At 46.8% G+C, this 13,369-nt stretch overlaps 1 protein-coding gene across 1 annotated transcript in view; it reads right to left on the reverse strand.

Moving 5' to 3' along the window:
* The window catches only part of LOC148508089 (uncharacterized), a 29,943-nt gene extending 23,965 nt beyond the window's left edge, over window positions 1-5,978 (reverse strand). Inside the window, exons 1-3 of the mRNA XM_088445233.1 lie at window positions 5,902-5,978; window positions 5,685-5,782; window positions 389-695 (exon numbers count right to left, since the gene is read on the reverse strand). Of these exons, the coding sequence (XP_088301359.1) occupies window positions 389-695; window positions 5,685-5,782; window positions 5,902-5,935 (439 nt within the window). The 5' untranslated portion in view covers window positions 5,936-5,978. The remainder of the gene's footprint in view (window positions 1-388; window positions 696-5,684; window positions 5,783-5,901) is intronic.
* Window positions 5,979-13,369: the final 7,391 nt, after the last annotated feature.

Here is a 13,369-nt window from a genome sequence, read left to right on the forward strand (position 1 = left end):
AATAACCAAATAATCAGGTATTATTACATCAGGAAGATAATGGTAATGTCACATGGGGTAATGCATACAGTAGATAGATTCAATGTCACATGGGGTATCAACCGTCTCATCCCACTGATAAATGATGTATGAGATACACCAGAGAGTGTGGGGAGGAGACTGGTCAGATCTCCGGGCTGGTAACACACAGTGACATGATGTGAGGAGAAGAGCAGGAGTCTAATATACACTGAAGAGGGTGTAGTATAAAAACATACAAACTCTACAAACTTAATGCCCTGGTCAGAATCAAAATCAGCAAAGTGAGACAGCAATGCTAAACACAGTGTCATCATGGTGCCCTGGGAGAATATGTGACCCTCTTCTGTAATAAGTGTATGTTACTCACCTGTGCTGATATCTGTAGGGATTTCCTCCTCCTTACACTGCTGGTCACCCCTCACATACATCTCTTCTTCTTCCTTCATGTCTTCTACCTTTATATCAGTCACAAACGTTTCTTCTTCTCCCTCTATATCTTCTGCCTTTATATCAGTCACAACCGTCTCTTCTCCTGTCTCTATATCTTCTGCCTTTATATCAGTCACATACATCTCTTCTTCTTCCAGTGTATCTTCTGCCTTTATATCGGTCACATACGTCTCTTCTTCTCCTTTTAAATCTTCAACTTTATTATTATTCAAGTGGTCTACACCCTATATAAACCAGCAATAAAAGTAAACATTAATATTTCCTATAACAAAAAAGTGGGTATCTGGTCAATGCGCTTAGTCTGCTGTCTACTCACTACACAGAACAAAAAAGGAGTATCACTATCCCCTATGGAAAACAAACTTTGCAATAAAAAATTAGTTCTAAGTGTAAGATGGCGCTGGGGTGAATATAATGAATACAAATATAAATAGAATAATTAAATTCTCATGGTGTTTAGTCCACATCAGATTTTCAGTCACTGTACATGACCCTCATTATGCGGAAAAGAAACAATAAACAAATAAAAAACGAAGTATACACACATATAGATAACAAGATTATGGTACTTACCGATAAATCCCTTTCTCCGATTCCACAGGGGACACTGGAGTCTTACAATAGTGGGGTATAGATGTGTGCTAACCGGGAGCTGGCACTTTAAATTTAGAATTTTGACTAGCTCCTCCCCCTCTATACCCCACTACAAGTCCAGTCTTAGGAAACTGTGCCCGAGGAGAGCTGGAATGACCAACTGCAGAGGAGGAGGTGATGCAAGTACACATAATGGCAAACCACACATAACATGTGTAAAAAGGTTTTAGAAAAAAAAAAAATGAGTAGAACAAAGAAAAAACAACCAGTCATAACGTAGAATGACAACCAACCCTGGCAGGAAAGAACAGCGCCGGGTGGGCGTCCAGTGCCCCCTGTGGAATCTGATAAAGGGATTTAGCGGCAAGTACCAAAATCCTGTTTTCTCCCTCATCCACTAGGGGACACTGGAGTCTCATAACAGTGGGGACATCCTAGAGCTCCCATTCCGGGCGAGAGAGTGCTGAGAACCCCGCAGAACAACATGGCCATACTGCGAGGCAGAGGCCGCAAAAGTGTCAAATCGATAAAATGTAACAAAAGGTATGTTGACAAGTTTCATGATTTAGGGACGAACAGGTTCATGAAAGGTCGAAACCTCTATCCCAGGGGATAGAAAAATTTGTTGGGTATTAAACGTGGAAAACGTCGTCTGTCTCTCTTTTTAGTAAAAAGAAAAGACAGGCTGCCTCCTTTCCAGCATCTAAGCAGCTGGATTCTACCTGACTACTGCCTGAGGTATCCCGTCGAATTGTTTCCTCCTACCTCAGTAGATCCCTCAGTGTTTTGACAGTCCAAAAAGACAGTACCAGGGGCCATGTCCTTTAATGCATGCTTCCCATAGGAAGTAAGAGACTTCCCATAGGAAGTAAGAGAACAGGATGAAGGAGAAAACAGGATTTTGGTACTTGCCGCTAAATCCCTTTCTTAGATTCCACAGGGGGCACTGGACGCCCACCCGGCGCTGTTCTTTCCTGCCAGGGTTGGTTGTCATTCTACGTTATGACTGGTTGTTTTTTCTTTGTTCTACTCATTTTTTTTTCTAAAACATTTTTACACATGTTACGTGTGGTTTGCCATTATGTGTACTTGCTTCACCTCCTCCTCTGCAGGTGGTCTTCCCAGCTCTCCTCGGGCACAGTTCCCTAAGCCTGGGCTTGTAGAGGGGTATAGAGGGGGAGGAGCTAGTCACACTTTCTATATTTAAAGTGCCAGCTCCCGGTTAGCACACATCTATACCCCACTGTTATGAGACTCCAGTGTCCCCTAGTGAATGAAGGAGAAAATAAATCAAGTTTTAAGAAGTGCACTGATCCTTGTTAGTGGCTGTATAAATGGCGTACCCCACTCACAAATGTAGTGGGTGACATCAGGCACATCAAGGTATCTATTGTCATGCGTAAGCCTTCATTGTCATGAATTTACACTGCCAGGACCACAGTATACAGCTCGGCTCTCCCCTTTAAACGGTTGAGAGCTTCCATACCACCACAGTTCGTGGGAGGCAGGATGGACACCACCCAGCTGACCCTGACCGGGACGCCGGCAGACAGCTTTGTATGTTATAGGTCACAAGTCGGTCCCTACACAAAAGAGTACCGGTGTGAAACTATCAATACAGGTTCCCTGGCCTCTCCTGACTAATTATTCTTGAGACATTATTACTCACTAACCAGTTGAAGTTCAATTACGTAAGCAGGCTGTGGCCAAATACCTAATGGCAAAGATCTACTAACGCTTTTTGCTGCATGTGGAGTGCATGAGATGCTTTTCAGCTAACCCCAACTAACCTCACGCTTATTACGCTAGCTGCCATTCATATGTTTTTATTTTTAATTATTGCTGATCATTTTGGACTATTTGAGGTGCCTCTTAACGAATATTCGTGTAATAACTAATGCAATAGGTCCTGGATTTATTAATTTCATATTCATTTTTATGATAGTATTATAAATTCTTTATATTTTTCTTCTTGGAAGTGACTCTGTTCAGTGCTCTCCATTTTTTCTACTTCAAGTTTTAAGAAGTGCACTAAACACCGATTCCTGTTAGTGGTTGTATAAATGGGGTTCCCCACTCACAATCGTAGTGGGTGAAAATCAGGCACATCAAGGTATATTTTGTCATGCGTAAGTCTTCATTCACTCCTTCTACACCAAGTGCAAATATGTATAATACTAGTAATATGGTAGTATCAATAAATTTTATTACCACGCGTGGACTACTGGATTCTGTATTGGACACTGTGGACTACATTTGTGAGTGGGGTACACCATTTATACAGCCACTAACAAGGATCAGTGTTTTTTTGAAGGATGGGTAAGGTGCGCTCTCTGGTGGTGCGGGGTGGGGAGGTGGTTGTGTATGTCCAGTGTAATGTATATGCGTAAAGGAGAGACTGACGATGAGGCGTAGGGTCAAATATTTTATTAAGTAGGCACAGTGCTTCTCCTTTAAAAAGGCCGTTAAAGCCGAAACGCTTTGGAGACAGAGCCACAGACCAAGCCATCGCCCCACATCTCCTACCTAACTCACAGCCGGATCAGCCACTCACCCACCCCCGATCAGGAGCACACCGCCCGTGTGTCCACACGCACACCCTGACTCAGCCACACGGGAGCCTGACTGGTCCAGGGAGCCACCAGCACCACCAGCTAGCGGCATCCCCGCCCCGGGACCACAGCACTCCCGGCCATCCAAGCCCCACTTCCATCCCCGCTGCATCACCCACTTTCTTACCACCGGCGCGATGCCTCCACGTCCGCCGCTCAGCAGCACACCCACCGGACTGCACACATCCAGACCCAGTGTGGTCCCACCTTCCCACCAACGAGTGTCGCGCTCCCACCATACGCTGCTAACAATATTGCACCAGCAGCAAGCCGCACGGCTGAAATATACCCCAAGAACGGGTCCAGCAGCACCATCGGTCCAGACATCACCAGTCTGGACCCAGCACTTCTAAGCGCCGCAACAAGAGACATTGCACCCACGGTCACCGCTACACCAGGAGCCGCCGCAAGCAACTCTTTCAAGAGCACCAACCCACAACGTGCAGCATCCACCGTTTCAAGGCAACTGGCATCCAACTTACCTGAATGAGACTTTTGCACAGCCAGCCTCCACACCCCTTTATCGCAACGCCACAACAGAGGCACCCTACCGGTAGGTAAGTTGCAAACGTGCGGGACGCTGCTTCTCCTACCCACACCCCTAGAGACTTCCAACACCCAACTGCTGGGCTCCCAAGACTGTCGATCAAAGGTCCAGCAGGGAAGACGTGCTGGTCCAGAACCGCACGTTAATGAGCCCCCTAAAAGGGTCCACCCACCTTCCCCCCGAGCAAGCCACTCCACCCGCCACCCCCTTGGGTCTTATTCCTAAGCAGCACTGTGCCTACTTAATAAAATATTTGACCCAACACCTCATCGTCAGTCTCTCATTTACGCATACACATTACACTGAGCATACACAACCACCTCCCCACCCCGCACCACCAGAGAGCGCACCTTACCCATTCTTCAAACAACTCTTCTCTCAGGTAGGAATCGGCACTCCCACCTCAGGTGCAGCACTCTCTCCCCCCCCCCCCCTCAACCGCCCTATACATCCCCCATATCTCAGATACACACACACTACCCTACCCCTTTCGCACCCACCCCCCCATTCGCCGTAATCACCAATGCCCGCCCACCCATCCACCCTCCCACAACCCCCCTCCCACAACTGCCACCCGAGGAGATCCCCCCAAAACCCCCCCCACCCCCCAAGATCCCCACCCCATCAGTCACATTACATGAGCGCGGTTCACCAACAATTAACTGCAACCAAGGATAAGTGTTTAGTGCACTTCTTAAAACTTGATTTATTATCCATATGTTTGTATAATTAGTTTTGTATTTGTTTATTGTTTCTTTTCCGCATAATGTCATCGTGATGGTCACGTACCGTGACTGAAAATCTGATGTGGACTAAACACCATGAGAATTTAATTATTCTCTTTATATTATCTGTATTAATTATATTCACACCAGCACCATCTTACACTTAGAACTAATTTAGTATTGCAAAATTAATATTTCCTGATTTCTGTGAAAGATTAAACAATACAAATAATTGGACACACTAAAGCTGGGTACACACGGTACGACCTGCACAACCAACGATATCGCTGAACGATTTCCCTTGAACTTTTCTTTAGCACAGGACAAACGAAATTAGGTGTACACACTGGTAGATATCTATGATGGATATTAGGTGTACACACTGATAGATATCTATGATAGATATTGGGTGTACACACTGATAGATGTCTATGATAGATATCTTTCAGTGAAGTCATCCTGCCACATCTCTGAACATGCAAATTGTGATGAAATCGTCCAAGTTGGCCTGCATGTACGTACGGCAATAGATATCGTTATAATCCATGCGGGAACGCGCATTGTTGGTAGTTCACTGGTCGTTCGCTGCATAAAAATTTACGATATATCGTTGAATGATATCGTTATCGTTCATATCATTCATAGATATTGTACCGTGTGTACGCACCTTAAGGTTTTGTACATATCATATAATGACAGACACTGCTATCTATTGAGACCATACATCCCATCTACCTGGTCTTCCTGTGGGGTCCTATGGTTTTCCTCTGTACAATGCTGGGAATACAGAGGACGGGGACATCTCTCCGGGGTATCTCTGTTACTGGCTCCATCTGTAGGAGACACACAGTGACTGAGTACATTGTATATATGTCATTATCAGGTTATGTGTGAATATAGGGGGCTCCCATACTTGCCCACCCCTGTACAATAAAGTAAAGTTTGATCTTACCCAGTGATGTGAGGGGCCGGTGATTCTCCATCATCACGTCCTTGTACAGATCCCTGTGTTCCTCTATATACTCCCCCTCCTCCTCCTCCTCCTCCTCCTCCTGACACCTTATAGGAACCTGACAGACAATGATAAACAGAAGGGGAGAACAAGAAGCCAGATCACAAAGGGTGAACTGATGTCCCTAATAACAAAAGAAAAAAAACTGTGTATTTCATGCTTTATTTAAAACCAAAGTTTGATAGATATATTTAAAAATAGATGTCAAAACCATTAATTCTCATTAAATATTGATGTTTTGCCCAATACATAAATGTATATATAAATAAACTAATAAACCCTAAATAGGGCCGACAGAGCGTATTAAAAGCATAAAGAAAATGAAAGTGATAAAGAAAAATTGAAGTGACATACTATTTACATTCATAAATATCCACCGTAACTTATTATACAAGATGGGACTTTTCTCCAGGAATATTTATTGAGAACATATTAGTATTTGCACAGCCTCGTGTGTTTTGTATGCACACAAATATTTTCCTTCTTCTTCCCACCTTAATTTAGTTGATATTCTATTAAAAGTTACACTGTAAACGTGGCCATCATTACATAATAACATAAGGCGTGCCCCTAGCACAGAGTCTTCTTCTTCTATCTTAATTAATAGAGGAAAAAACTGTGGCCGGATTCACAGACGTACGCAATGCCGATATTTATTCAGATTGAGCGATTACTAACAGCAGCCGCACCTCACAGTAGTAACCTCGTTTTATGTGACCTCTATGAGTGGATAATGAGGATTCCGTCTGTATTAGCGGATAAACAGTTATGTATCAATTACTTTCTTGTTGTGGATTCATGTCCTTATATAGCCGATATATCTATAACTCCTATAGGGATTTCCAAATACAGATACATACACCCTCATACCTACACAGTGCCCATTATACACACCCTCCATACCCACACACACACAGTGTCTGGCATATGTACACCCCCACACCCACTCAGTGCCCAGCATACACACTGCCCCGTCCCCTCGAAACCCACACCGAGCTTGTTATACACCCCCCATAACTACAGAGCCCACTATACACCCAATACCCATAAAAAGCCAAGCATACACCCCCCATAAACACACAGTGCCCAGCAACCCCCATACCCAAACTTCTACCCAGCATACACTCCTCATACCCGCACTGTGGCCGGCATACACCACCCATACACACACAGTGACCGGCATACAACCCCCCCTTACACATAGTGTGTATGGGGGTTGTGTGTGCCATGCACTACCTATACCCATAGTGCCCAACACAAACACCTCCCATAGCCATAGTGCCCAATATACACAACCCCCGATTCCTATAGTGCCTGTCATATATACCCTCGATACCCATAGTTCCCAGCATATACCCCCCAAATCCATAGTGCCCGGCATACAACCCCATACCCATAGTGCCTGGCATACACACCCGGACCCTATAAGTATGTGGGGGTACACGGCATACACAGTTAGTGCCCTGCATACATACCCGGGCACTATACTGTAAGTATGGGGCATTGCCCAGCATACACGCACTCCATACCCATAATGCCTGGCATACAAGCCCCATACCCATGGTGACCAGCGTACACCCCCATATTTATAGTGCTCAGCATACACACGTCATACCTATGCCCCCTATATCCATAGTGCCCACCCATACAAAAAGTGCCCAGCATACACATATCCTATACCCATACACAACACTCTATACCCATAGTGCCAAGCATATAACCCCCATACCCATAGTACACGGCTTACATACATCCTATACCCCATACCCATAGTGCCCGGCATACACCACTCAAAAACACACAGTGCTAAGGACACCCCTCCCCCCCCCCATACCCATAGTGCCCGACATACACCCTCCATACCCATAGTGCCTGGCATACGCACCCTCGATACTCATAGGGCCCGGCATACACTCCCTATACATATAGCGCTCAGCATACACCCCCCATACCAATAGCGCCTAGCAGATACACAACCCTATAATAGTGATCGGCATACACATCCCTCTACTCATAATGCCTGGCATACACCCCCAAACCCATAGTAATCAACATGCCCTCCATATCTATAGTGTAGTGCCCAGCATACATCCCCATACCCCCAGTATCTGGCATGCAACCCCAATACCCAAAAAGCCTAGCATCCCCCACACCCACAGTGCGCCCAGCATAAATTCCTATACCCCTAGTGCCTGGCATACACACCATACAAACATAGTGGCAAGCATACACCCATACCCGGGATGCAGTCAGGAAGCCGACAGTCGAAATGCCGACCACTGGCCTCCCGACTGTGCAATCCCGACAGGGGACTAATGATAGGCGTCGAAATCCCGACGCCTATCATTATCCCTACGCTGGGAGCACGACGCACGGCATACCGAGCGAAGGTAAACCGGGCGGCGGGCGCGGACAGCCGCGGGGGGTGGGTGGTGGTTTTGGTGATAGGTTAGGGGCTCCCGGGGGGGGGGGGGCATAGAGTTTAGCTAGGGGAAGGGGGGTTAGAGTTAGGCACCTCTGGGGGGAGGTTAGGCTTAGGCTGCGGAGACGGGGGGGGGGGTTAGGTTTATGCACTTACGGGGAGGTTAGGGTTTGGCACTAGGGGGGCAGGTCAGGCTTGGCAGAGGGTTAGTTATACTTACCTTAATTACCTGTCGGGATCTTCACTGCTGCCTTTCGGGATCTTCAATCCGGCGTCGGGATTCATACCGATCCCCCATACCCATGGTGCCCAGCATACACCCCCATATCTATAGTGCTCAGCATACACATATCTCATGCACACATAGTGCTAAACATGCGCCCCCCCCCATACCCATGGTGCCAAGCATATATTTCTACTCGCATAGTACTTGGCATACGTACAGACATACACACACCCTATACCCATAGTGCCCAGAATATACCCCCATATGCGCACACACACAGTGCCAGGCATACACACACCCATACCCATGGTGCCCAGCTTACACCCCCATATCTATAGTGCTCAGCATACATCCCTATACCCATACTTATCAGCATACACCCACCTCATTCACACATAGTGCCAAACATATACCCCTTTTAGCTATAGGGCCCAGCATACACCCCCCCATACAAATAATGCTCAGCATACACTCACTATACCCATAATGCCCCCATATCCATAATGCCCCAAATAATTAGAGTTATGGTATAACATACCTCAGTTAACTCTTTTTCTTCGAGGTCCATAGAGTCCACAGGATCTACCTTGGGGTTTGTAGTTGGAGTGATCCATTGCACCAAACAGCTTACAGCTTTAAAGCTCCCAGAATGCACTGGTACAACTCCCTATATACCCCGCCCCCAGCCACAGGCATTCAGTTTGTAAACAAGCCTAACGGCAAGAGACGGAAAGTGGAGAAGGAAGTACAATGTACCCGGGAAACAATAAAAATACGAAGAGGGAATCAGTGATACACAAAAGGCAAAGAACAGATCCCAACTGAGGCCAGGGGCGTCAGAGTGGGTGTCCTGTGGACCCTATGGACGTGGAAGAAAAAGAGTTAACGGAGGTATGTTGTACCATAACTCTAATTTTCTTCTTCAGGGTCCATAGGGTCCACAGGATCTACATTGGGGACGTCCTAAAGCATTTCCCTTAAGGGTGGGGACGCTCCTAAACAGAGAGGAGAATCCGCCGCCCAAAGGAAGCTTCCTGGGAGGCAAAAGTATCAAATGTATAGAATTTGATAAAGGTATGGATGGAAGACCAAGTGGCTGCCTTGCACAGCTGTTCAGCCGAGGCGCCATGTCTAACCACCCACGATGGTCCTACAGACTGAGTAGAATGTGCTGTCACATTGTTAGGAACAGGGAGGTCAGCCTGTGTATAGACCTGAGAAATAGTCGTACGCAGCCGGCAAGCCCAAGTCTCTTTGTTTGCTGGCCAGCCTCGTTTGTGAAACTCTTATAAACACAAAGAGCGAATCTGATTTCCTGATGGAGTTGGTACGATCCACGTAGATACGAAGGGCTCGCACCACATCCAGGGAAGCTTCACCTATAGAAAGGTTGGAAGCCTGAAAAGCCGTGACTACAATTTCCTCATTCATATGGAAACGGGATACCACCTTTGGAAGGTAACCCATCCTAGTACGAAGGACAGCTCTATTTTGATGAAAAATCAAATATGGAGAGCGACATGACAGAGCTGCCAAGTCAGAAACTCTGCGAGCTGAGGAGATTGCAAGGAGAAAAAGGGTCTTTGCTGTCAACCATCTTAAATCCACCTTATGCAAGGGTTCACAGGGGAAAGCCTGCAGTGCCCTGAGAACCAATGATAAATCCCATGGTGCTACCGGAGGGACAAATGGAGGTTGCAGTCGGAGAACCCCCTACAAAAATGTTCTAACATCTGCCAGGGGAGCAATTCTGCGCTGGAACCAAACTGACAATGCAGAAACCTGAACTCTGAAGGTAGTCTGGTGAAGTCCTAAGTCTAATCCAGCCTGCAGAAAAGCAAGTACACTTGAGACCTTGAAAACTGTACATGGGGACCTTGTGGTTGTGGCGTGATGCCATGAGTTCTACGTCTGGGAGTCCCCACCTGTCCACCAGGAATTGAAAGACGTCCGGATGAAGGGCCCATTCTCCGGCATGTATGTCCTGATGACTTAGGAAGTCCGGAGATTGCTGGAAGATGGTATTCTGCCCACAGCAGAATGTTCTCCACTTTCCTCATGGCTGCCGAACTTCGTGTGCCTCTCTGATGGTTGATGTAGGTGGTCGCGTTGTCGTACTGAATCTGGACAGGCCTGCCGTGAAGAAGGTCCTGCGCCAGAATGAGCGCTCTGTGCACTGCACAAAGCTCCAAGATATTTATCGGTGGGTGACTTTCCTGAATCTTCCACCTTCACTGAAAGGTGTGATGCCCTGTCACCACTCCCCATCCTCACAGACTTGCATCTGTGGTGAGGAGTACCCAATCTGGACGACCCTTGTCTAAATGAGTCATTTCCAGCCACCAAGCGAGGGAGAACCGGACCTCAGGCGAGATGCGGATCATCTGAGACTTTATCCGATGATACTGACCATCCCAATGTGACAGAATCCATTGCTGCAGGGAGCTGGAGTGGAACTGGGCATAAGCCACTATATCGAATGTGGATACAATGGAGCCCAGCACCCGCACTGCCAGGTGAACTGACACTCTGCTTGCAGAATAGACTGTGCACACGAGACTGTAGTGCCGCAATCTTGTCCTCTGGTAGAAGAATCCTCTGGCCCAGTGAGTCCAGCATCGCCCCCAAGTGCACCATCTGAAGAGTTGGAGAAAGAGACGACTTTTTCCAATTTATTATCCAGCTGTGCTCTTGTAGAGATGACATTGTAACATCTGGAGAAATCTCCAGGCTCCATTGCCAGCATAATTGACCGTAGGGTTTCCATACGGAATTTGGGCACATGGATGAATCTGTTGAGAGACTTCAGATTCAAGATAGGGCGATGTGAAAACAAATTTGAATAATAACCTCTTCCCTGTTGCGTCACAGGAACGGGGATTATCACTCCTGACCTCAGGGGCACCCCAATAGACTCCCAGAAGGCCAAAGACCTGACCGGGTCTACAGGCAGAGTTGTACCAACAAACCTTTGAGGGTGATGCCTCAGGAATGTGATGGCGTAACCCTAAGAGACCACCTCTCGAACCCAGGCATCTGTCGTGGTCTGATGCCAGGCTTGAGAAAACTATAGAAGTCGGCCTCCAACCCTGAGACACCCCAGGGCGAGGCCTTCCCCATCAGGCAGTGGGCTTACCGTCCCTCTTGGAAGCAGGACGCTTGGTTGACCAGGATTCCCTGTTCTGCCGTTTCCTGTGGGAATTATCCTGTCTAGAGTAACTGTCCCTTTGCTCTACTCTGTGGGCGAAAGGACCGAGCTGACGACTGCCTATATTTAGGGGTAGTCGTAGATGGCAAACCAGCAGATTTAGATGTTGTACCTTCCCAACTAAAGGCAAAGACTCCAGGGCCTTCTTGGAACCTGTATCTGCCTTCCAGGTTTTTAGCAAAGGGTTCTTAGAGCTGCAACTGAAGTTAGTGCATCAATGACCGCTTCCCCCATATACACAGCTGCTTCTCGCATCTGACAGATGGAAGACAGTCTCTCGAGGATAGCATGCCTAATGCTACCAGAGAACAGCTTTGTCCATTCTTCCATAGCCTTGGCTACCCAGGTTACAGCAATAGCTGGCCTGGTAATAACTGCAGATAATGAAAACATGGATTTTAAATAGTTATCAAGTTTTCTATCTGTAACCTCTTTAATGAGGATGCTGCAGGAATGGGTAAAGTAGAGCTCTTGATCAATCTAGTCACATGAGCATCTACTGATGGAGGACTTCCCATTGCTACAATCACCCAGAGCATATGGTTATCGAGAGGTTAAATGCCTTGTGGTATGGAAATGCTTATTTGGAGTAGACCATTGCTTCAGACGTGAGATTCGTCAGTTGCTCAGACTGAGGAAAATAATCTTTAGCCACCTACTGACGCCTAAAGACCGGAGCCTTAGATTTCAGTGGAGCCTCCTCTTCCTCTATACTGAGGACAGATCTAACCACTCTCACCAGAGAGGGGACATCCAGAGGACTGATGGTCTTCTTCCCCTGAGTAAGACCCAGAACTCTGAGTATCAGAGCGTGATGAAGAGGTTGAGTCAGAATCCTGAGGCAACGTCTGAAGAGAACCTCTCTTATGCCCCTGCTTTACTGCCACTGGTCTATTCGCCATTTTCTGTACCACCTGCTGAGGGGCTATAGACAGCAGCAAACTGTGACTAGAGGGAGCAGAAGAATCAAACCAACAGGGATTCATAGGGGACATATACATAGAAGGATGCAACTGCTGTGGGTATCCCATAGCAGGAGGCAGTATCGTGGCAGGAGCATGCAACGCTGCGGCCCTGTCCACCAAATGCGACAAAACCTGAGAAGATGGTTCTTGTGTTGGTGCAGGTGTACAAGATAGAAAAGGTGGCTGTTTACAACAGGCACTACACAACCCATCCTGCAAAAAAACCTGTTCAGACAGGCTTGCCAACAGGATCTACATGACGTCAGCACAGGAGGCTAATCCTTCTCACCTTTACCTTCAGACATGGCAAATGTGTGACAAATATAAGGTATACAGTATAAATGCAATGTGACCCTCTTCACATATGAAAAACCCCACACACCTATTCAGAGGGATGAGGAGAAACAAAGTGATAGATATAACTGACAGTTTGGAAAACAAACGACAGTAGAAATTCAACAGCTAGCATTAAAGTCACATACAATGCATAACTACATACAATTGCTAATGCAAATGGACTCTGAATCCATTGACCAGCCCCGCAGGGGTATTGGCAGGATATAGATACCAGACCCAGAGGAGAGGTA

This window comes from Taudactylus pleione, unplaced genomic scaffold (assembly GCF_031769625.1).
Source record: "Taudactylus pleione unplaced genomic scaffold, aTauple2 ptg000377l, whole genome shotgun sequence".
Lineage (NCBI taxonomy): Eukaryota > Metazoa > Chordata > Amphibia > Anura > Myobatrachidae > Taudactylus > Taudactylus pleione.